This window comes from Mustela nivalis (assembly GCF_964662115.1).
Source record: "Mustela nivalis genome assembly, chromosome: 5".
NCBI classification, from domain to species: domain Eukaryota; kingdom Metazoa; phylum Chordata; class Mammalia; order Carnivora; family Mustelidae; genus Mustela; species Mustela nivalis.
In genome coordinates, this window is record NC_139024.1 from 288,887 (window position 1) to 314,485 (window position 25,599).

General features: G+C 54.2%; 1 protein-coding gene and 1 long non-coding RNA gene across 11 annotated transcripts in view; one reads left to right on the forward strand and one right to left on the reverse strand.

The window, feature by feature from the left end:
- FAM120B (family with sequence similarity 120 member B) overlaps positions 1-25,599 on the reverse strand; it is an 85,857-nt gene that overhangs the window by 37,080 nt on the left and 23,178 nt on the right. For 6 of the 10 annotated variants that reach the window (XR_014311706.1, XM_082730419.1, XM_082730423.1 and 3 more), the window contains 3 exons: positions 20,816-20,917; positions 12,403-12,575; positions 8,955-9,047 (listed from right to left, as the gene is read on the reverse strand). Coding sequence is in view for 9 of the 10 variants with exons in the window: in XM_082730423.1 (XP_082586549.1) it covers positions 8,955-9,047; positions 12,403-12,575; positions 20,816-20,917 (368 nt within the window). In the remaining variant the exon portion in view is untranslated. The remainder of the gene's footprint in view (positions 1-8,954; positions 9,048-12,402; positions 12,576-20,815; positions 20,918-25,599) is intronic. The other 4 variants (XM_082730421.1, XM_082730425.1, XM_082730426.1 and 1 more) reach the window with 2 other exon arrangements.
- Positions 362-6,556, forward strand: LOC309864722. Its single transcript, XR_014311716.1, has 2 exons — positions 362-4,796; positions 5,399-6,556. It is a non-coding gene; the product is annotated as an uncharacterized lncRNA (long non-coding RNA).

Here is a 25,599-nt window from a genome sequence, read left to right on the forward strand (position 1 = left end):
CAGGGGCAGGCGCAGGAAGAACCCCAACACTGTGCCGGGGACAGCAGCAGGGTGGACCCTTCCACGATGCCTGTCTTGAGAGGCCAAGTGCCTTCATACCCAGGGCCACATTCGTGTCCCATCACTGTGCGGGAGATGCCCTCTGGACGCAGACAGACGCCGGCACAGAGAAGCAGGACGCGGGTGCTCACGGCCCCAGGACTCTCGAGCACAGGGTCTGGCACACGACCTGCAGAAAAACGTGCTCCCCTCCAGGCTGAGCTGCTGTGCTGCGATCCCAGGAGTGCCGTGTCAGCGGGTCTGGGGCTCGGAGCTCCAAGCGGCACAGTGCCGCCCATTCCCACGTGCTACCCTCCCAACACACATCCGAAGTTCAGAACTGACCATCACGCGGCAAACAAGAAAGACCCCCTGTTTTCTGTGGCTTCCAGAATGTACCCAAGAGCAGAGCAAAGCAGACAAGCCCAGCCAGGTTTAAAACCATGCCGACCACAGCAAGTCCCGGTGCCCAAGGAAGCCACCATGGGAACCGCACGGCGTGGGAGCATCCTGGGGCACGAGGCCTCCTGCTGCCATAGGCAAGCACACCACGGACCGCGCTCCTTATCCTGGCCCCTCTCCAGACCGAGCCACGGAGCCCACAGGCCATCCCACAGCACTCTACAGCTCCCGAGATGGGCTCGGCCGACCCCTACCTGTCTCCACCATGGCACGTCAAAGCAGCATGGCCCCCTCTGCGGCCACCCGGTCAGACCCACCCCCACCCCCACCGTGAGATTATGCGATTCTACTCCCAAGTGTAAAATGTCAGAAAAAAACAGGTTGAAAAAAATGATAAAATACCAATCTTTGCAAGAAAGACAGGAGGAGAATATGTGAACTACCAGCCATAATTCCACCGTTCTCCTGCCTGGCCCTCCGGTCACCTAAGACATCCCACAGTCAATGCACACGAGCAACAGAGTAAAACCACCAAGCCTGGCCCCGGGGGAACTTCAGGGGCTCAGATCCACCACAGGCATGAAGCGTCGGAGCCAGAACGAGGAGACAGGAGCCCTGGGTTAGGAAGACGAGGAGCACAGATGGCCCCCGCACTCCCAGCACTGCATGAGCTCTAGCCGGCACCCACGTCCTGGGGGCTGGTGGTGTGGGAGCAGGAGGGGGAGCAGGGGCACGGAGCAGGACTGGGAAATCTCAGGACACCCAGCGCCCTCAACCCAGGGTATGGCCTCTGCCAACCTGCGGAACGGGGTCTGAAAAAGAGAGGTGAGACACAAATCATGTCCGGAGATTTGGTTCTGCTATAGAAAAACCAATTTTTATTTGAAGATTCTTATTCATGAAGACAAAATACTCCCGTAAGCATTTCAGTCTGAACACAGACGGTGATTGACGAAAGTCTCAAGCAGTCGGCACCGAGTACTGACAACGGACAAAGATTCCACGGAAGTTACGAGACTCCGCCTCCACCCCAAGGAGCCGAGGACACACCTCACTCCACGCAAACAACCCCAGCTGAGGGGCTTTCCGGGAAAGTGCGGGCACTGGAGAAGATACGAGCGTGCGTGAAGCCCAGCGTCGGGTCTGGAAGAGCGTGAGCCCCAGGAGAGGGGCCGGGAGTCCTCCAGCAGAAGACAAGGGACACTCACAGACACAGGAAGGGGACAGGCCCTGAAGCAGGTCTGGTGACACTGGTGAGGCATCCCTCGGCACGCAGGCAACTGCCCCATGTGGGTATGGAGGAACAGGTGCGGGTCCTTCCAGAAGGGAAGGGAGTCCCTCCACAGAAGGCGTGCGGAGGCGGCAGCAAGGCCACGGCCCAGCGTGAGAGCTCTGAACATCAGCCCTTCGCCTCTGCCCTGGGAGCGAGTGACCTGCCAGAGGCCAGTCTCGAAGTCCCAGGGAGGGGTTCCCAGGGAGAAGTGCAGTGACAGGTATCAGGATGGCGTGGGGACAACAGAGGACAAAGAGGGGGACGGAGGCCCAACTCTGCACAAAGCTCTTCCATTCCGAAGCCCCACAACTGTGAACCTGGACACACACACAGGAGGCTCCTCTGGGTGCGGCTGGCCTGGGCGTCGGTGCAGACCCACGGCCCCGCCCAGGCTCCACACGAGGCCACTTGGTGCTGTTGCCGCTGCCGCCGGCCAGCACTGACGGGCGTGCAAGCTGCACACCCAGCAGCATCACCGACAAAGGGGACAGTGGCCCGGGTCTGGCTGCTGGGTGCTCTGTGCTGCGACTCTGCCAGGTGACTCCTGCTGCTCTCCTCCGGGGCCAGTCAGCTGGGGGGCAACCGGCTGTGCACGGATCGTTCTGGAGCCAGAGATCTCCCCTGAGAACTCCCGTGAGGCATCCCTTCTGCTGCCCTGAGCCAGAAGGCATGTCCTCACTGCTCGCTGCTCCCAGAGCCACCTGGCGGGTGGCTGCGGGGCTCATCTAAGGGCGAGGGTCGGAAGTGCAGGAAGGGCACCAGGCCCGCAGCCGAGCCACGAGAGGCCTCTCCTCTTCCTCCACAAACGCGCCTGCTCCCCGGAGCTCATGTCCTCCGAACAGCGCCAGGGACACACGGTACGACCCGTGTCGCCGGGAGCACAGGGCCACAGGCACAGGAAGTGACACTGGCCTCAGCCGCCAGACTTGGGAGGGACGGCCGGGCCCCCGAGAGCATCCTCTCTTCCTTCCCCGAGAAGGCACTCCATGACCTTCTGCCGGCCGCCGGCGGACGGGCACTGCAAAGACCCATGTGGGTGCGCGGCCGAGACGGAGGGTCAGAGGAGGCCTGCCGCCTGTTGGACGTGACATGTCTGTCTCACTTAACCCGTCTGGGGTGTCTCCATCTTCCGTGCTTACAGATCAACTTCAAAAGTCTACCAGAAGTTCCGACAGATTCTACTTCTACTATCCATTCATTCATCAACTTTTTGAGCGTCTAAGAGCAAACGCATTTTTTCTAAATAACTCTTCTAACACGCATTTCCACGATGCTGTACTTCTCTGGCTGTTTCCGTGGTTTCAGCAGTAAAACCTCACTCCATGGGCTTCACTTTGATGTGCTAGAGCAAATGTGATCTCAGAATGTCCTGGAAGCAACTTTATCTCATCACCAGAATTTAAAGTGTTTGCTCTGGAAAGCGACGGTTCACCAACAGGGGCATAAAGTTCCTTTAATGGAAGATTTCTACCTTTGCTTCTACACGTGCGGCCTCTACTCGTCCCGGAGGGAGGCTGTCTGGGGAGAGGAGACAAACCCTGACATCACCCGACTGCGGCAGGTGCCCCAAACTCGGGCAGACCACCCTGGACAGGAGCCTGTCACCGGAGCCCGCCCGCACCACCTCCAAGGTCCACGTGTTCCGGCTGCAGCAGACAACACTGTCTTCAGCGGTAAAGCTTCCTGAGCATTTGACATTCACACAGCACCCAGCAGGCGACAGAGGACCCAGCAAGGAGCAAGTCACCAGACCCCACATCCAGACTTCCTCATGGGTGGGCCGACTCCAGAGCTCAGTGGACCCTCACCACCCCTTCCAAGGGGTCTTGGCCAAGACACCAATCTTTGTCTTCACTTCCCTAGCGACGTAACAAAACAGAACTTTCATTTCCCTCGAAGGAATGACATAAAAATGAACTCTTATATTTATGAAGTCCTCCTAATTTCTCTAAGAAAAAAGAAAAAAAAAAGAAGCCCAAACCCAAACGAAAGCACCCTATTTCTGGAAGGTATTTTTGCTGTTCTCACCCCTGAGTGGGCTCTAGGCCAGCACGAAGGCCAGTGGGATGGTCTCTGTGCTGAGGACATGCCCTGCCCAGGGACTTCCCAGCTCCCAGAAAAGCCTAAACACCTGCCTGCTCGTGTAAGCTGGGGGCCAGCAGGCTTTTCTGCGAGGGGCCACGGGGACTTACTTCTGGTCTTTGGGGGCCGTATGGTGTCTGTCCCAGCTCTCAACTCTGCTGCTGCAGTGTGAACTTTATGGACCTGACAGCATGTCCACACATCCTGAAAGAAGACTCTTTGCGGATTTTTCTCCTTACCGGTTAAAAATGTAAACCTTGTCCCAAGCTCACAGGCCATTCAAAGATCGCTGACAGGCCAGCTCTGGCCTAAGGGCTGCAGTTGGCTAAGGCTGGGCAAGAGCCGTGGGCAGAATGAGAACGCATTTCAAGTTGGCAAGATAAAGACGTGATCTGGAGAGTCGATGGCACAGACCGATTTTGAATTTCTACTGGTGAGCTTTACAGCTCCAGCTTCCGGTGACTCTCCTGCTGTCAGTGAGGGGGACTGTCGGAGCCACACGCGTGCTCACCCAGGGCTAGGGGAGCGAACCAGCCGTGTGAGCGCTGTGCTTGGACGCACGTCCACGGCAACCACCCCCCAAGACAAGAGGCCCGCAGCACCGTTCATTCTGTGGACTCAGGATCAGGAGTTGCCTGGGTGTGTAAAACGTTCTCCCAAAAGCCTGCAATTCCAGGCTACTCCCCAGCCTGGTGGCTAACTTTTCAGCAAGCTCAAGCTCCCCACGCTTCGTGGGGAAGCCGCAAGCCCCTGGCCCTCGGAGCCCCACCCAGGCACCTGCACTCCTCTCTGGGGAACGGTGAGTGGGCTTCCCGATGGGTGCCGACGGCCAAGGACACATGCAGGCTGCTATGCGCCCCTCTGTCCCCAACGCCCCACCTGGAACCACCTGTCACACAGAGCACAGACCGTGGCCAGGCGCACGCCACTCCTAACCTGCCCTTTCCAAGTCCACAAAACCCTCTGTTCTGAGGCAGGTGCGGACTCTGGTAAGAAGCCAGTGAGTAGAGCTTGTCAGCCCTGTCATCGGACAGTGTGGCCGGTTCCCACACCCAGGATGTGCCCATCAGACCGCAGGTCTCACCCTGGGAGTGCACCTTACCTTCCGCAGGTTAAGGACCTCTTCCCCCAAAAAAGTAATTGAATGCCACCCCCAACAGTCACGGAGAAGCTTTATTTTACCCTAGCGATCTGGGCTCTTAACATGTCACCAGTTGGTGGGACTTCCCTGAAGCTCCACTTCATTTATTTTCTGTTAAGTGACTTAGGCTGCGTTCTTCCCAAAGACGGACCATCACCACGACCAAAGCAGGGAGTTTCCCGCTCCTTGGCGGGAAATAGGTCCTTCGGTCCCTCTGTCAGCACTACTTCTGGGCAGCACAGCTGCGTCTGTCCCAAGTCCCTCCAGTAAACGGTGACCACAGAAGCCTGTGTTTAGAAGTTACCCAGTGAGAGGCACGGTGGTTCTGACGGGGGTCAGTGTGTGTCCCCACAATCCTGGCCCATCCTGGCCCACCCTGCGCTCCCTCCCAGGCCGGCTGGCAGCTTCCTGCCCTGGGCTCCCTCCGAGTGGGCTCGCATTTCGTGAACCGACACATCAAGGCCCTCGTCTTTGGGGATTCTCTCCTCTGTGGGTCTGTGGTCCGGCACCTGCTATCCCTTAAAACACTACTTGCAAACTGCTCAGAAGAACGTTATTTGAGAACCAGGCACAAGATCAAAGGATAAAGTCAAAGATTCAACTCAGAATCAGAAAACCTCCTGCAGAAATGCTAAAATACTGTTATTTCTTTACTCATGTTCTACTGGTTAAATGTCAGACAGTGCTCCAGCAAGACGACACGGCCTCAGATTAAAATACAGAAAACACAGAGATAAAATCCCATGTCGCAGACGAGCTCCACAAAACCCCAGTCGCCACCACGAAGCACTTCCCAGGCGCTTGCTGGGCACCGCTGTGAGCCAGCTGCTGAGGGCTACCAACAAGGACCCTTCCCAGCCTTCCAGAGCCCAGAGTTTAGGCAGAGAGACCCACCTCTCCCATACAACACGAGCCCAGCGTGAGTGGCGAAGACCTCCTCCAGCAAGAACAGTCTAGAAGGCCAGTTCTAGAAGGACATTTCTCTGGCCTGCCACCCTTGGGGAGTCCTGCTGCTCAACCGGAACCCGTCCCCACATTCAGATGTAAACATCGAGTTGGAAGTCTCCCAGGAGCTTCGGCTTATCACATTTCAGTCTCAGAAAATCTGAGACACACTTAGGAGCTTCACAAAAACAAACACATGCATTCAACTCCCCAGGAACGAGGCCCCAGGTAGGAGCCGACGGAGACAGGAAATGGCGTGGTGTTTGCCTTCCCAGTGGATGAGGCAGAAACAGGACGGGCACAGAGCCTTCTCTCCCACACCCTCCTTCTCTGCCGCCTCTGCTCTACCCTCTGCTCTTTGCTTTGATGCTGCAAGTGGAAGGGTCCTAGCTTTGCTTTTCAGGCCAGGAGCTAATCACGTGAATCCCAGACTATTCCACAATCACCCACGCCCACGGGTGTACGGGAGCTGTGGCTTCCATGACTCTGGCTGGTGCATCAGAGGCTATGAGCAACAGCAGTTAAGTTACAAGTCACCAGCTACCCAGAGGACGGCCCAGGGCAGACCACATGCCACAGCTGCCTCCCTGGCTCTGCTGGGAGCTCCAGGGAGAGGTGGCAGAGGCACAGGGGGCTCTGCAAAGGGGGTGTCCCCCCAAGGGCCGCACCTACACAACCACTCTGCCCAGTCAAGCAGGCTCTAGTCATGTCAGCAGAGTGACGGGCGCTGAAAACAAACGAGGAGAAGCTCCGTCTCTCCCTCTAGGCAGGCCTGCATCAGCAGAGCAGGAAGAGCGTGAAAACCCCGCGCAGGACCCACAGCTCTCCCACCAAGGTCCCCACCGTGAAAGCCCGCCTTGGGCCGCACTCCCCAACGACCAAGCCGGGTTCCAGAGTGAGGCCCGCAGGTCTCTCGGGAAGAAGTGCCGCATGTGAGAGGTACTGTTTCTTAACAAGACAAACCAACGGCGTGCCACGGGCTCAGAAGGGGAGCGAACGCAGCGCGGGACCCAGTGCTCGGTGGGGCTGGCAGCCGAGTGTTCCCTAACCTTTGCTTCGGCGACCGCGTGTCAGGCAGGCGCGACTGCGCTATGGGGCCGAAGGTGAGGCGCAGCACAGACCCAGAGACGCGCTCCGTCCCGCAGAGAGCACCCTCCCAAGGGCAAGATGGGCCAGCCACGACGGGCTGGACGTGGGGTTTTCCAGGGGAGGCCACTGGACTCTACCCACGGGAGGCCAGAGCCAGTCGAAGAGACCAAGTTTAAGACAAAGGATGAACGGGAATACGAAGACAGAGGGAGGGCCCAGTCAGCAGAGCAAAGGCCCAGGGAGGGCAGAGGGCGTGGCCTGGGGGTTGGAGCCAGGCCTCACCAGAAGCCCCAGAGCGAGAGGTGCCACCCGGCACCTGCCGTGAACCCTATGGCCACGTTAAGTAAAATCTTCCAAATTCTTTCTACAATTTCTCGTCTTCAGTGATTAAACGATGGGAGCTGAAAACCTACATGCCACACCAGGAGTTCACGAAGGCTCAGAGACTACCAGCGCCTTGGAGGTTAAGGGCAGCTGTTCCCGCTCACACAACAGAGACCCTGTCAGAAAGGGATGAAGACTGTGGTGTGGAGGAGCCAGGACAAGGGACCCTCACTGGGAGCGCCCCGTTCGGCTGATGGGAACCACGGCCCCCGAAGGTGCCAGGTGCCACTCAGGTGGCCGTGTGCCCAGAACAAGCGAGACCGTGATAAAGTCAGGTCTTCCTGAGGCCCTGGGGGATAGTCCAACCAGAAGCTGCTGCGGGCCTGGACACTGACTACCCCTCACACTCTAGGACTGTGTGCACGGCTCTCCCGTCTGAGACTCCCTGTCCACCACGGACCAAACTGCTCCCGCGTGCACACCATGCCAGGGGTGCTGGTGTGAGGTCCGACTCATGGTACACAACACCACCACCACAGCAAGGGCCCCTAGCATTAGCCTAGCAATAACCCCAAATTCACTTTTTAAAACTGTGTCTTGCCAAAAGGAAGAAAAAAATCCACTTCTAAAAATAACTTTCTTGACTGTAACATAATGACTCCGCTCACACACACGCCATCTGCACTGTATTTAACTGGGCTGCTACAAGAATCAGTCCATGGAGTAAACGTGGCACGGAGGAGTTCTGAGATTAGATCGGAAGCTGTTTATAAATGAAATTTGTTTTCTGTTTGGTTTTTTTTTTTTTCCACTAAAAGACCAATGAAAACGAATTCAATTAACTAGAATCTGTGGATAAAACTCATTACCATTATCCAATGGCATTTATAAAGCAAAGTCTTCAGTTTCCACAAAAACTGACCTGACCTTGGGTTTTCCTCTAGGAAACAGGGGTGGCCACAGCGCAGAGGAGCCAGGCTCAGCTGCCAATGGCTCGTTCATGAAATTCAAGGCATAAACACCCATGAGCGGCAATATCTGAATAAAAGCAACACAGGCGCGAAATCTCCATTACTGAACGCTCCATAGGCAAGCCACTGGGAGAGGACACACAGCGGGTGGGACGTGGCCCAGCCCCAAAGAGCGGTCACCAACGTCTGGAAGATGAGGCCCACAGACAAAACAGGCAGGACAAGCCGTGTATGGGCCAAAATCATGAACATCAGAAAGAGGCGTCGTATTTTCCTAAAGTTAGCAAAGCTTATAAGGGATCACGCCGACTATTCTGCTCACGTGACTACAATACGGAGACAGGATCAGTGCTGGAATGAGGGGGCTCTTGTGAGCACGTGACTCGGCAGAGACCGAGGTCTAGAGGGCCACTCCCCAGAAACCGAGTAGTGGCCATCTGTATACAGGGCGCCATCTGTATACGGCTCTGCAAGAGCTTCAATAACCTGGCAAGACCCTGGGCTCCACTGTGCGACGGACGAAACCAACCACAGCATCGTAAGAATACCGTGATTACACACGCTTTCTTATCTTTTCTGTGGAGCACCAGCCAAAACTTAAAAGCGCAACAGAAGAAAAGGCTGACGAGAGCGCCGACCTGGTCAGGCAGGCGGCTGCCAGAACGGCGGCAGTTCATCAGGCCGGTACCTGCAGGTCCACAAGCTGCACCGTTGACTTTCCTTGGAGGCACAAGGCCTGAGCAATAAAAGCATGCAGATCCTCCAGGCAAAGAGTGTCCACCTGAAAGGGAGAAGAAAGAGAAGCAGCATGAACCTTGGGAGAAACGCAACACTCTGCACACGGATCCAACGACTGAACACAGGCGCACACACAGGGCAGGAGATGAGGCAGAGGCGGAGGTCAGTGGGCCTCTTTGTCCAGAGCCCACAGCCCATAATGCCCAGGGCCAAGCTGGACAGGGCCCTGGTTGCTCCATAGCAAGGGGGGAAGCTCTAGAATTCCTGGGAGAGGCCATGACTCACAGCCAAGCCCAAGTCTTACAGCAACACAAGTGACTGCTCTGGGCACCAGATCCCAGATCTGGCAATTCGGGGGTTTGCAGCGTGAGCTGGGATGATCAAAGCTGGGATAAACTTCCACCTTCGCCAGCCCTGGTGAAACCTGCAGACTCAGATCCCAGGACCCCCACATGTGAGACCCTCTGCTCTTCTGTGGAATCAAGGAGCCCGACCAAAATGTGAGCAAGAACAAGGAGCGCGGGGATTTGGAGACAGATAGGGAGACTCTGGGGCTCGAGACAGCAGTGGCAAGGAGGACGGGCCTGGGAGGACCATGGACAGCGGCTGCCCCAGGGCCCCTCCTCCCAGCTTACGGGGTGGTGACGTTTCCCCCTCAGCCACCAAATGCTGCCCGCAGAGAAAAGCACTGCAGTTCCCTAGGTCAGCATTTCCACAGCCATCATAAGAATCGAGAACCTCTTTCTACAGAGGAACATGTTCTGTGGCAAGTAAAGGCCTGAAGGGAAAAAAACAATCAGGATGACAACCACAAACCCGTGGGTTAGAATTCTGATTCTTCCTCAGTGATAAAAGTGGCTCATGTTTACTCCTGATAAAAATGACCCCACCATAATCCACAAAGACAGTTTTCTAGGGACTCCTGCTCTCCCCAGCCAGGCCCCGCTGCCCTCTCCAGGAAGAGCAAATTATTTCTGGCGTTGGTCACCTCCACCCGGCGCCAAGGCAGCAACCCCGTCACCACCCGGCCCTGTTCCATTGTGACGTACTTACTGCCTTTGTATCAAGGACAGCTCGAACTATTTCAGGGAATAACAAGTCCACAGACGTGTAGCACTCACGACCGAGAAAAAAGACCCAGTCTACAGAAGCCAGACCCAGCAGAGAACACACTTTTTCATTCCATTAAAGCCCCATCGCTCTCCGTGGTGACTGGTTTTGTGGGAATGTAATTCTACTTCTTGCTGTTAGTGACTTTGGAAGATGGGTGATTTTAAAGCACCAACTTAGAGGAGAGAGAGGCATCCCACAGACCTTCTCACAGGTGACCCACCTCCACAGTGACAGATCGAAACCACAGAGGCGAGGAACACGGGCTCGCTGAGCATTTCACACAACGGACATAACTCTTTAAAGCACCTGCTCAACTAGAGATTATAAAAACTATGTAGCTCGCTCTGATGTAAACCCACCCTTCCTGAGAGAGTTCTCAGATAAGCCCTCAATAAAAAGTGTTACTGCTGACCTGGAGCCTCGGAGAGCCCGTCCCCACAGGTCCGGCTCCTCACGTCGCACAACGGAACGTCTAACATAAGCGTAATCACAGAAAAGTACACTTTTATAAATTTACCTTTTCAGCCCTATGAAACCCTAAGAGAAATTCACCCTGGGAGTAATTTACAGTCCCTTTTCCATCTCTGAGAGGTCACTGATATGTCCATTCACTGTTTTTCCGTTTCAAAAAGCTCCAATTTAAACATGCTCTTTAAGTCTGCCCCGCGCTGACTCACAACAGATTCTTAGTGAAGGTCGTCATTACTGGCGCCTGTGGGAAGCTGCTGTTCCGAGGTCTGGACACAGTCACCTGCACGAGTGACAAGCGCAGAGCCGTGAGGAGGAGGAGTGACTATCAGCAGGTACAACCCTCGGACTGAAAGACTAAGTCAAAACGTGTGTTCAAGGAATGGCTGTTCGTATGCACACAGACAACACGGAGAAGAAAACACACGTGTTTCTCTGGAGGAGAAACCTCAGCTCCAGGTTATCCACCATTCCCAACCCCCGCAACGGCCTCTCTCAGCCACGGTGGACAGAAAATACTGACGGATACATGCTTGAGTATTCCGTAAATGACATCAAAAGAAAGGCAGTTTTACACTGAAAAACCCATGCTCTATTCAATTGTATTGCTGAGTCTGGTACCAGTAACGAAATGTTCTCCTCGAAACAGTGAAGCTCAAGTTTACGCTGCAGCCATGTGAAACCGATCACGAAGCAATAAAACTTGAAGTCATTTAACCACATTTTTTAAAAATGCGAAACGCAGAACTAGCTACAGATTAGAAATGGAAAAGCACCATCCGTACAAAGCTCCTTGAAATGTAATTCCACGGTAAGAGTGAGTTTCTGGGACAACCACTACTTCATAAAGTGAATTCAGGTCTGAAAAACAGTCACGTATATCTCTATTCCGGGCAAATGAGAATTCGGTGTTTATGCCAAAGGAGCGCCAAGATCCACCAGAGAGAGAGGCCAGAGTAGAAGGCCAGACAGTCCAAAAGCGTCGAGAGGACAGGAGGTCTGAACGGGCTGAAGAAAGAGAGATGTGAACAGAAAGAACTTTTTGTTGTTGTGACAAATGTGAGACCGAATCATCTAGAAAATAACAGAGCGAAGTAAGAAAGTGGGAGGCAAGAGGCTGAAGAGGAGCGGCCCGGCCTCTCTCCCGAGGGGTCCGAACACTGCCCCGCGCACGGACGACTGTTACGAAGACAAATGCTCTCATGGGCCTTTGTACTTTCCACACATAACCGAGGCGTAAAACAATGAGACCGAAACTGCCTAACTTGTCGAGGGACAGCAGTTAGGGCCCTGCACGGCATCTGTCACGTGAGGCCTGGAACCCCCGGTTCAGACGGGCAAGGAAGACACAGACCATGACAATGACGGCCCCCGCGGACATTTTACTGGGCATGTCTGCAAAACATGCCTCATGCTTCCCGCAACGCGATGCCCCAATAACCTCAGGGGGCACCCACTGCCTTGCCCTAGACTGGGCAGTGAAGGGAAATGCTCAGTAAACACCACAACCCCGGGGCCCTGGCGGGAGCAGCCCCCGGACGCCAGCGGCACCCGGGCAGGCAGCGCACGGCTCAGAGCACGCTTCTGCCCCCGGTTCCCACGCCTCTGCCGCACGGACGAGCATCACGAGCCTCTTCCGACAGACAGGCGTCCAGCAAGTGTGGACAGGGAGCCCGTCCCAGTTCGACAGCTGCGAGGGGCAGGTCCTGGGCAGGAGGACACAGGGATGGGCCCACCCAGGCCCCCAAGTGCCACACTGCGCACAGCGGAGAGCAGGCGCGAGGCGTCGGTGCAGCACCTGACGAAGCTGCGGGTACCTGCACGAAGAGGTAGATCAAGAGGCAGCACAGCGCCTTGAAGGGGTTTTCCACCGCCTGCAGCTCTTCTCTGGAGGAGGAGAGGTCGAAACAGCCCAGGAGGGCGTCCAAGCGCCGGCCCTGTACTCCCGGCTCCTGGTTCAGCCACAGTGATTTCAAATCCGGTGTGCCCCCTAGTTTAAAAAAAAAAAAAAAAAAGCCCCATTTACCATTATTCTTTGCACCAGCAAGTTATCAACATGCTTCCTGTAGAACTCCAATGAAGAATAAAAGACCCTAACCTCTGCCCTTTCTGACATCTTTGGGCCTTAGGTTAAGGGACAAGAGAGTGAGCAGGAACAAACCACCTGGGGGTAAGAAACAAACGCTCAAGGCCAGCAGGTCTGCACTTCACGGAGAACACTCCTGTTCCAGGACTATGTTTTGGGGGAAACTAGGGCTTCTTTCCTACGGTGCTGTGGCCTGCATTATTAGGAAGGCTTTCGGAGTATGTTTAGAAGGTCCTGTCTCCGGGTATGGGAAAGAACACAGCCGCGGTGTGTTGCTGATGCAAAGATCACCCACTTATCCTGTCAGCTTGCTCTGATTCCTCCAGACCAGCCGTTTTCAAACTTCAAGGTAAAAAGAATCCACTACAGAGACTATAAAAAACACCATCTTCCTGGGTTCTGTGTGTATGATGCCGGGAGCCTGCACTGAGCAACCTGGAGGCTTGGGTGCGGGGCATCCGTGGGCCCAGCCTCAGAAAGCATGGCCCTAAAGTTAGCAAACAAGAGCAACAATGTTGTAGCATTTAAATTATTTAAGTCTAAAAAAACAACCCTTACTCATTTCCTTAAATCACAACAAATAATGGCCCCAGGCCTCTGAAGAAGGGGGGGGGGCTCTTGCCGGCATCTGCAAACACAGGCAGGTCCCAGGCCGAGCCAGGCCCCACTCTGGGCAGCAGCTGTGACTTCTGTCCGGTCATGAAGCTACAACACCGCGCCTCAAGAGCCAGGGCGGCTGAGGTCTCCATGTCCCACGGCCACGACGGAAACCGAACCCGGGACCCGAATGGTCAGAACTGAAGGACTCGATGAAGCAGCTCTCCTCCTACTCCCACTGCTCAGAGTGTCATTTACTACTCTTGGCCACGATCTCCCACCACCGGAAGTGGAACAACCCAGCAAAGCCACCTGCATTCCTGAAACAGCTGAAGTGTTACCTAAAAAAACTTGTTCATTATTTATTTGAGAGAAAAAAAATCATTTTTCTCTTGAAAGAAAGAAAATAGGGAAGACAATTGGCAAAAAACAATGTATGGCACCAGTTAATAAGATAGAGGTATTATTCCAGGATTATCAAGGGTCAGCCATGACTTCTTAGAAACATACTTTTCAGAAAATCATCTTGTAGGGTCAGCAAACTGTAGCCCATGGGCCAAATCCAGCTCACCGCCTGTTTTTGCAAGGCCCTAAACTCAGAATAAGTTTTCACATGTTTAAGTGATTAAAAAAAAAAAAATGCAAGAAAATCAAAGGAAATGCCAATTTCAATGTCTCTGAATAAAGTGTCACCACAACGGCACCACACTGTCTGTGGTCCCACAAGGTCCAAGTGCAGAGCTGGGCCAAGGCAGCAGAGACCATGATGCCCCCAAAACCTAAAATACAGACGTTTGCCAAACCCTGATAGAAGGTAAGTGAGGAACGTTCCATCATCACAGCTATTTCAAATGTACTCAAGTAGCTGAAAAACATTTTTTCTGACTCTAAAAGTCATGCATTGTAAAAAACTAAGGGAAAAAAAAGCATCAGAAAATAGTAAATTTATAATCCCACCACTCACATATAGCTGTGTTTGAAAATACAGTTTCTAGTCCTTTCCTCGATGCATACACAACATTTACACACAGCCGAGAGGCCAAGTCCCCAGCAGAGTGAGTGGGGACCGTCAGTGGAAACACTGCACCTTGCATTTCATTTGCTCACACATAGAGTTTAAAACAGAAAAAATGAGATTCACGGGACATACTGAGAGTCAAGTACTTGTGGCAGCAATACGCAAGAGATGTCCTGAACAACCAGTTCCATGCCAGCAGCCGTCACTCTGGCCTTGATGTCACCTGGGAATCTGTTATAACTGCAAATTCGTGGAGCACCTGGGTGGCTCAGCTGGTGGAACATCCGACTCTTGGGCTTCAGCTCCAGTCGTGATCTCATGGGGTGTGGAAGTAAGCCCCGCACTAAGCCCACACTGGGCTCCATGCTCAGCGGGGACTCTGCTCGACTATTCTCTCCCTCTGCTCCCTTTGTTCTCATCCCTGTGCGTGTGCGTGTGTGTGCACGCATGCGTGTACATGCACGCGTGCGTGTACATGCACACGCTAAATCCTAAAAAAGAGAAAAAAGAATTGCAAATTCTCAGGCCGCACCCCGGGCCTACTAATCTAACTCCAGGGGTCAGGGAGCAGCATCTGCTGTAACGTGCCCTCCAGGTGATTTGGACACAGGCAGAGTTTGAATACCATTCTATATTCTTCCACAAAACAGCCAAGAAATCATTTACACAGATAAGAAAAGAAAAACTCACAATGATAAAGAAATTGGTTCTTGGGGTCTAATGATAAAACGGATTACAGAAAACCACCAGTTTGAAAAACCATGTCCTCAAAAATTTCTAATTCAATTCGAGAATGTTAATCCTAAATTCAATTAATAATTTATTTGGTCAAAAACTAGGTACTGGGGGCGCTTGAGTGGCTCAGTGGGTTAAAGCCTCTGCCTTTGGCTCAAGTCATGATCCCAGGGTCCTGGGATCGAGCCCCACATCGGGCTCTCTGCTTAGCAGAGAGCCTGCTCCCCCCCACCCCCCGCCTGCCTCTCTGCCTACTTGTGATCACTGTCTGTTCAATAAATGAATAAAATCTTAAAAAAAAAAAAAAAAAACCTAGGTACTGAACACCTGTTTACATATCAGTATAGGAGACAAGATACCTCTGCAGCCTTCTCGGGAAACCAAGGATCTCTGTCTCCAATACGAGACAACATATCCCGGGGCTGTAGTCCTTTGATGTCACGTGCAGTACTTGCTAGGCTGCGTGGGACCCTGAGGAGCCTACATAATGGCCCTAATTATAAGGTTGGTTCTCTTCCTAAGTAGGGCCCAAGAGATTTACTTCTCGGTTGATAGATTTCATCATCTTAAGCCAGAAGATGTGAATTTCCTTGAAGGCTCATTTAGATTAGTTCTCCTCCACGGGGAAACTCACTCCAGATGAAGTGGTTTAAACACGTGCTAATCCAAGAGGGCTGAGCCTACCTAACACAAAGACACCACTCATAATTTCAGTTTAAAAGAAACCCATTTTGGGATGCCTGCGTGGCTCAATTGGTTAAGTGTCTGCCTTCGGCTCAGGTCATGATCCCAGGGCACTGGGCTCCCTGCTCAGCGGGGAGTCTGCTTCTCCCTCTCCCTCTGCTGCTCCCCTGTTTGTGATCTCTCTGTCAAATAAATAAATAAGATCTTTTAAAAAGTTAAAACTAAATAAAAGAAACCTATTTTGATCAGGACCGGACGGCAGATCAGCCCAGAGCTCCTCCCCACCCCCCCCAACCCCCCACCCCCCGCCACACACACACCCTTGCTCCTGGGGATAAATAAGACTGTGCCTGCAAGGATGGCTCCTCGACCTCCCCCAGAGCTCCAGGGGCAGCTGAGCTATTTCAAAGAGCCACAGACCTAAACAACTGCTCTCATCTCTAGGCCACCAATCAGCATCACATCTAGAACACATCAGCTTCAAAAACCAAATCCTGCAGCTTGGTCAAGGATTCTGTGCGAACAGATGGACAGGAGCGCCTCGGATCCTTCCGAGGGACCTGAGCCCATGCAGGAAGGAGCAGGGGGCAGGGAAGGAAGTCCCTTCAGTGGTCGCCAACTTTGAAGACCTTCTGCAGAGCCACCTGGAGGGTCTGCCCGGCAGAGGGCTGCTGCCTGCACCCCGTGAGTAACAAGGCCGTGGCGTCCCATAGTTTGTGCTGTCACAGCAACAGAAGTGAGCGGATAAGGAGACTCCTACGACCGTGGCAGCTCTGCACGCGTTTCACACGGAAACACATGACCTCCTCAGCGTCCTCTTCCAAAGACTTCCCTGGCCCACGGCTGCGGAGAAAAGCCATAAGCCTGTCTGTCTCGGGTCCACGGTCAGCACGAAGTGGGTCAGAGTCTCGAGATTAGTGTGCACGTAGCCGACGTCTCGAGCTCACCTGGGAAGGCTTTAGTCCCCAAGTGTGATTTACATGAGTGTTTACTTAGCATTCCGTTTCCTAGAGCATTCCTGACCAACGGAAAACAAACTAAAAATCCTGACACCCTCACGTGCAAACTGGCTGGGCGAACTTCAGGAGCCTATTTGTAACAATCATTCAAAACAGGAGTTCTGGGCGCCTGGGTGGCTCGTTGGTTGGACGGCCTCCGGCTCAGGTCATGATCCCGGAGTCACGGGGTTGAGCCCCGCATCGGGCCCCAGCGCCACGGGGTCCGCTTCTCCCTGACCTTCTCCTCGCTCATGCTCGCTCTCAGATAAAGAAATAAAAAATCTTAGAAAAATAACAATAAAGGTAAAGGCGCTCACGCAGGTACGAAGAGAGCAGAACGCGGTAACGCGCACGTCTCCCACAGGAAGCTCCGGGCGCGGGGATGTGGCCCGACGCTCGACGGGGGCTGGGACCCGGCTCGCTCGGACTCGTCAGCGGCGCCGCGGGCTCCACCGGGGAAGCCTCGGCCTCCGGCTCGGGTTGTGGTCCTGGGTCCTGGGAGCGAGTCGCCCTCGGGCTCGCTGCTCGGCCGGTCCTCCAAGGAGCCAGCACTGCGCTCCGAACACCGATTCTTCTCCTGGAACGCGGCGGCCAGGGCAGGAAGCGGGCGGGGCCGTCGCCGTCCCGTCGCCGCTCGGCCTTCGTACAGCCACCGGGGCCGCACGGACTCGCCGCACGGACTGCAGGGACACACGGACCGCGGGGACACACGGACGGCGGGGACACACGGACCGCGGGGACACACGGACCGCGGGGACACACGGACCGCGGGGACACATGGACCGCGGATGCGCCGCACGGACCGCGGGGACACACGGACGGCGGGGACACACGGACGGCGGGGACACACGGACCGCGGATGCGCCGCACGGACCGCGGGGACACACGGACGGCGGGGACACACGGACCGCGGGGACACACGGACCGCGGGGACACACGGACCGCGGGGACACACGGACCGCGGGGACACATGGACCGCGGATGCGCCGCACGGACCGCGGGGACACACGGACGGCAGGGACACACGGACCGCGGGGACACACGGACCGCGGGGACACACGGACGGCGGGGACACACGGACCGTGGGGACACACGGACCGCGGGGACACACGGACCGCGGATGCGCCGCACGGACCGCGGATGCGCCGCACGGACCGCGGGGACACACGGACGGCGGGGACACACGGACCGCGGGGACACACGGACCGCGGGGACACACGGACGGCGGGGACACACGGACCGCGGGGACACACGGACCGCGGGGACACACGGACGGCGGGGACACACGGACCGCGGGGACACACGGACCGCGGGGACACACGGACCGCGGGGACACACGGACCGCAGATGCGCCACACGGACCGCGGGGACACACGGACGGCGGGGACACACGGACCGCGGGGACACACGGACGGCGGGGACACACGGACCGCGGGGACACACGGACCGCGGGGACACACGGACCGCGGGGACACACGGACGGCGGGGACACACGGACCGCGGGGACACACGGACCGCGGGGACACACGGACCGCGGATGCGCCGCACGGACCGCGGGGACACACGGACCGCGGGGACACACGGACCGCGGATGCGCCGCACGGACGGCGGGGACACACGGACCGCGGGGACACACGGACGGCGGGGACACACGGACCGCGGGGACACACGGACCGCGGGGACACACGACGTCGCCCGGAACCTCCACCGGGCAGCCACCGGGCAGCGGCGGGAGCCAGGCCGGGCCGCCTGCAGAGGGAAACCCGCGCCGCCCCGCGCCGCCCCGCCTCTGGGCACGAGAACGCCCTTCGGAGCGCCCGCCGGGGTCTGGTCCCCGCCGGGGTCTGGTCCGAGGCTCCGCAGGCCGCCACACGCGCGCCGGGAGGCGACGGAGGAGGACGCGAGCGCCTCGAGGGCCCGCCCGGGGCCGCCGCCGCGTGAAGGAAGCGCCGGCTCCGCGCGTCCGAGGCCGACCGAGGCGCGTCTCCGGGTGCGCGGGGAGCGAGCGGGGCAGACGCGGCGCGACCCGGAACACGGAGACCCACGACCGCCCCCCGCGGCTCGCGCGGACCCGGCGCCGCCGACGAGCCCCCCCCCCCCCCCCCCCCCCGCGCCGCCGCTCGATTCCCCGCTCCCCGCTCCGGCCGGTCGGGTCCTCCGCCTGCCCCCGCGTCCGTCCGCCGCGCAGAGCCGGGACCGGCCCCCGCACGGCCGCCGCTCAGCAGAGGGGACGCTCCGGCCGCCCCACCGGGACGCGCCCCACACGGCATCGGTGCAGCCCGGCCGCTTCCAGCCGTCTCGGGACAACAGAACCACCGGACCCGTGTCCCACAGGACGGCGGGCCTCGCCGCGGACGGACGGTCGCCGTCGCACAACAAGGGCAGAGGCACCCGCCACGTCGGGTCTCCGGAGCCCGGGGCAGGGACGGCGGCCGCCGGGGCAGGGGAGCTGCCGGGACACAGATGGGCGCGGCCTGTCTCGCTTCAGCTTAACACCGTCAGGCGGGGGCCTGGGGGCTCCGCGCGTTGAGCCGCTGCCTGGGGCTCAGGTCCTGGTCTCGGGGTCCTGGGATCGAGCCCCGCGTCGGGCTCTCTGCGCGGCGGGGAGCCTGCTTCCCCCTCTCTCTGCTTGTGATCTGTCTGTCCAATAAACAAAATCTTTAAAAATAAATAAATGAAACCATTTGGCACTTTTTCCTCTTGGATACAAAAAAGTACTGAAGTATGGAAACCCTGTCACTTTCGTGCCCTCACGAACAGGAGCACAAGCGGTCCTTTGTGTCCGCCACACCCTGTCCCAGCAGCTAAGGCAGCCCCGCTCCCCCCCACCCAAGCTCTTCAGCGCCCGGGGGCCCCACACGGCACCTTCACAGCCCCCGCAGGGCCAAGAGGCGCCTGCCCGAGCCCCAGAAGCAGCCTCGTGATCATGGTACCGCCTCCAGAGTGGACGACAAGGTTCTGGGGAGCGGCCTTTCCGACTAACGAATAGAATGAAGCAGAGCCCAATGCGCCCTTGAATTCAAACCGCGACAGAAACGGTAGGAATCCCTCTCCGCGTGTTATTTTTGGAAAGATCCAAGAAGACAGAAATCACATATATAATAAAACATGGAAAAATTAGGTTGGCTGGCCTGAAAAAAAATCTCTTGCTGTATAAGCAGAGGTTAATTCATCTTCATTTCTTTTTTTGATAAATACCTTTTGTGGTTCGAGTCCATCACCAGCTGAGAGAATAAGGAAATATTCCCTATAGTAACTTTCCTCACCTTCCTTCCCAACAAGATTCCATTTTTAAGAAAATTGTTTTGCAGTCCTCGCACCTGTATTTGGTAAACTGGAGACCCGCGTGCTGGGAACAACAGTGGCACGAGAGAATTTAACGCATACAAAAACGGAATATCAAAGTCTTAGAAAAACATTTGTCCTCTGCAACAATGGCAAGAACCCTCAAAATAACCCCTCACCAGCTCCTCTTCCTTGACCTGCCCTCAGGTACAACTCTGTCCCCACTCAAACTCCTGACTCGTTTCAGGCACTCAGAACTTGCAGGAAGAAAAGACTTCAGCTAATTTTTAGGTGAACTTTGCTTTTCATTCCCTCCCATTTAGGTTTTAAGATAACACTCAAGAAGAGAAAACTTATTTTTCAGCTAAAATGACTTTCCTTTGTCTTCCCTTTCCAGTTCACCAACAAACTTCTGGCAGGAGTTAGGAGAGCTGGTTCAAGCAGGACATCAGAATCCCTGTTAATGCAGCACATGTTTACTAAGCGACACCCAGCTACCGGGCTGGAGATCAGGCAGCAACGGGCCTGGGCCCACAGCCGTGCTCCCCTTGGTGTGTCTTGCTGTCTGCTGATGTCGACCTTGTACAAGAGTCAGGGCAGACAGAGGCAGAGCAGACAGAAGACCGGCCCAGGGTCCATCTGTGGGACGAAGGCCCACTCCTCTGTTTTAGAACGTTATTAGACAGACACGCTCCTTGTGCGTCCAGGGTTGACATGAAAATCAGTGTATGTGCAGTTCCAAAAAAATCTGTTTCTATGGTGGATCCATTACTGGACTTGTATCTGGTGAACAAATGAGTGATTTCCTTAACCCCAACCGTCTGTACCTGGAATGTTCATCTGCAGAGGCCTGACGAGGTCCGGGTGCCTCAGCGGGTTCCCCGAGTACACGAACCACTCCTTGACGGTGGGGCAGGGGCTGGCGCCATCTGAGTGAAGACAGCAGAGTCAGGAGAAGCGCGTGAGTATCAATACTGGTCACCAGGCTAACGCACGAGCACACCCAGCTCCACTGGGGGCCAATTTCAAGTTGGTGAATACAAGGAGTTCTCACATCCCCGCAGCGTGCTTCCTCCTGGGCCCTCGCATTGCTCCACACAACACTTAGGGAAAACTGGGAGTAGCACAGTTCTTTCTAGTCTTTAATTCACTGTTTTGTGCAACTATCAAGACTATTATTACACTAGACAATTTAAAAAGCTAGCTGGAATAATCTAGAACAAAGGCATTTCCGTATGTTGGATTGTTAACTGCTATTAAAAATTCAATCCGTCTTCCGTTCTAGCTTACTCCGTGAGCAATGCCAGAAGGTGGCTTTCCTACTCGACATGCTCACCTACCTTGGGGTCACCAGGCTGCTGTCTTTCCAGCACTCAAACCCGATGCTTCCCCTCCCCCAGGGCTCTCAAGACCACCCCCTGGCCCTTTGGGACCTGGCTTCTTACCCTACACGGGCCCAGCCCTGCTCAGACCACCTTCAGACTCACCCCATCCAAGGCATTCTCCATGCAAATGCGAGCTTTTTGGTTTTTGCTTTTTTACAATGAAAACTGGACCAGGACACTGGTCCTAACTGAAGATCCCACAACAGCAGCCCCCTGTGCCAGCAGAAGGGTGCAGACCTGGGAGCATGCCAAGCCTCCAGCTCCCACCGCCAGCTGCACCTGCACATGGTGACCCGCAGGGTTCCCGAGTCTCTGGCCCATCACCCCCCAGGGATGTGTGCTGTTGGGCTGGGTCCCCAGGGAAGCCGAAGCCAGCTCTGGCTCACCCCCTGCTCCTCAGCTGGCGAACCTCTCCCCCTCAAACTCACCGTGCCTTTTCTCACCTCCTCGGCCCATGTCCACCACACCCCCACTCCAAGCCCGCTTCTCTCCTCGCCCCGACTTCCGTGCTGTCCACCGCAGCACTTTGGCCAACACTGCACACGCCACCGTCCCCCCCTCACTGCCACCCAACTGAGCTCCTGAGACCTCGTCACAGTCCTTAGTCCCAGCACGACGCCCAGGGCAGATGCCTGTTAACACAAAGTTTAATAAACACATTCAACTTAAATCTCACAAACACAAAAAGAAAGAAAGAACTCTGAAAAGTGTTCTTGTAGTTGTTAAAAACAACCCCCCCCCCAACTCTCTATGTAACCCTCTTGGCCTATGTATTCATTACACTAAAAAGCAGTCAACAGAGTGAATGTTTCAGGTCGCTGTTTCTGAATGGAGCGCACTCTCTCACACCCAGAGACAGACCTCACTAGGCGCAGTATCTCACGGACAAGAGCTCTCCACCAGCCTGCCGGCTGTCTTTTGGAAAATTATCAAAACATTTACAAAACCACATTTTATACCATCTTTCAACTGAAACTGTTCTAACCCTCCAAACCCCGGGGTTTGGGGTCGCCCTCTCAGAGCTTTAACGTTGAAGAACGCAGGAAGAAGGCACGGCCATCATTTATTGGACACTTACTAGGGAATCTACCTGGAGAAGTCAGTTTTGGGAAATGCCACACACCGGTCAGCTACTCTGCTACAACCCAGGAAGAAAGAGCCGCCCTCGAAAACCAGCTCACCAGGCTCCACACACCCCAGATCTGCACAAACCAGGCCGAAGGGCAGCATGGACTCCAGCGTCCTACTTCTCCAAGTTTACATCACCACAGACAGCAGATTCCTTCTTTTCTTCATAATTTAGACCAGTGAGGATTAAGTCCATATTAACTACAGTTTCTCCTAATTAACAAAAGAACAAAAGCTTTTGCTTTTCAGGTGAATGACTTAATTCCAATGAGTCTCAGTGACCACGCCACACAGCCACAGACCAAGAGTGTGCCGGCTGCTTAAAAGGCGATACCTAACGGCTACTGACAGAGGCGTGAACAGGAAAACCCGTAACCCTTACCACATTAGAAATCGACCAGCCAGAGGATGCAAGGTCCAACAGACCTGCTGATCGGAACTGTTACTCCTTGAATGAAATTTTATCTGAAACTATGGCAAGGACGCAGGAAATGACAGCGATACAGACAGTGTTTTCTCAGGAGGGGCAGGGCAGGTAGAGGTGAGCGGTCACTATGCAGCGTCTGCAGGTTCTCTTGCGCCCTGCCCTCACCCTAGTGAGCTGCCGGGCAACAGGAGCTCCTTCAGGGTGCCTTCCCCTCCTTCCTCTCCCACAGGAGAGTAAGAGGGCAGCGTACAGTGGCTAGAAAATGTGTCAGCATTTACAAAGAATAAGCATTATATGATGACTTATCCAAACCTAAATATTCAGACAGCAGCATTTTCACTTTTTTTTTTTTTAAAGATTTTTTATTTATTTATCAGAGAGAGGGGGGGGGGGGAGAGCAAGCACAGGCAGACAGAATGGTAGAAGAGGCAGAGGGAGAAGCAGGCTCCCTCCTGAGCAAGGAGCCTGATGTGGGACTCGATCCCAGGATGCTGGAATCATGACCTGAGCTGAAGGCAGCTGCTTAACCAACTGAGCCACCCAGGCATCCTGCATTTTCACTTTTAATCCAAATTATCCCTCCTACAGACACAAACTTCCCAGTCCTTCAAAACCCAGAGCCAGGAGCAAAGTGTTACCCAAGATCCTCTTAAAATAAACAGATATTGCTGAAAAGTGCTAGAGGTTAGCCGATTCTCTGGGGTACCACATAATTTCAAAGGTTTTTCTATAAAACTCCTCAAAGAAAACAAGGGGCAATGAACTCCTGGATACTTTGTCTGAGCAATATTGTTTTTGGATTCATCTCCTGAGGCAACAAAAGCAAAGGCAAAAAAGCAAAAATAAACTATTGGGACTTCAACAAACTAAAAAGCTTCTGCCCTAGGGCACCTGGGTGGCTCAGTTGATTAAAACGTCTACCTTCAGCTCAGGTCGTGATCCCAGGGTCCCAGGATCAAGCCCTGCACTGGGCTCCCTGCTCAGCGGGGAGACTGCTTCTCCCTCTGCCCACCCCCGCCTGTGCTCTCTCTTACTCTCTCTCTCAAATAAATAAATGAATAAATCTTTAAATAAATAATTAAAAAGCTTCTGCCCAGCAAAGAAAATCATCACTATAACCAAAAGGTAACCTAGTGAATGGAAGAAATTTGCAAATCACATATCCAATAAGGGTTAGTATCCAAAGTATATAAAGAACTTCTATAACTCAACATCAAAAAACCAAACAATCTGATTAAAAAATGGGCAGAGAACCTGAAGAGACATTTCTCTAGAGAAAACATCCAGATGGCCAACAGACACATGAAAAGATGTCCAACACCACTCATCATCAGAGAAATGAAATCAAAACCACAGTGAGATCTCCCCTCGCACTGTCAGAACGGCTAAAATTAACAACACAGGAAACAACAGGTGTTTGTGAGGACTCAGAGAAAGGGGAGACCTTGTGCAGTGTTGGTGGGAATGCAAGCTGGTGTGGCCACTCTGGAGAACAGCACGGAGTGTCCTCACAAAATTACAAGTAGAACTACCATGTGATACAGTAATTTCATTTCTGGGCATTTACCCGAAGAAAATGAAAACACAAATTTGAAAAGATCTATGAACCCCTATGTTTGCTGCAGCATTATTTATAACAGCCAAGATACAGCAAGAGCCCAAGTGTCCAGTGACTAATGGACGGACAAAGAGCTGGTGCATGCAACACACACACACACACACACACACAGAAGAGTATCAGACAGCCCTAAAAAACAATGAAATTTTGGGCAGCATGGATGGATCCAGAAGGTCTCACGCTAAGCGAAATAAGCCAGACAAACACAAATACCAAATTATTTCACTTGTATGTGGAATCTACAAAACAAATGAACAAACAGAAACATACTCCTAAATACAGAGAAGAATGTGGTGGCTGCCCGAGGCAAGGGGGGTGAGATGATGGGTGAAAACAGGGAAGGAGATTAAGAGGCACAGACTTCCAGTCATAAAACCACCAGGCATGGAGATGAAGTCACAGCATAGAGAACGCATCAACAACCCTGGAAAAAGTGTATTCGGTGACTGACAGCGAATGTGCTGAGTGGCCGACTCCATGTGCTGAGTGCCTCTTAATTTATACAAATGTCGGGTCGCCACGTTGTCCACCTGAAATGAATACAGTACTTTATATCAACTTACCTCCATTAAAAATTTAAAAATAAATAAATAAATAAATAAAACTGCCTAAATAGGAAAGACAAAATTTCAAAGGTTTTAGCCTGGTGTGCACTTTGAAACTATAGCAGAAATGTTTACAACAATTTGGTTAATCTGAATTAGAATGAAATAATCTTCTTAAGTGCCTAAAAATCAAGAAAGAGAAGAGGAAACTTGAGTTTGGCAATTCCAAAAAAACAAAAGTCGATTTTCTCACTCAAACTTTCAATTTGCTCGGCTCTGTGTTCAAAGGGATAAAGAAGTTGAGAGAAGTCCTTGCTAGTTTAACTCCCTTCAAGCCGTAATATATTTTTTTAAGACTTTATTTATTTGACAGAGAGATCACAAGTAGGTCGAGAGACAGGCAGAGAGAGAGGAGGAAGCAGGCTCCCCGGTGAGTAGAGAGGCCGACTCGGGGCTCAGTCCCAAGACCCTGGGATCATGACCTGAGCCGAAGGCAGAAGCTTGACCA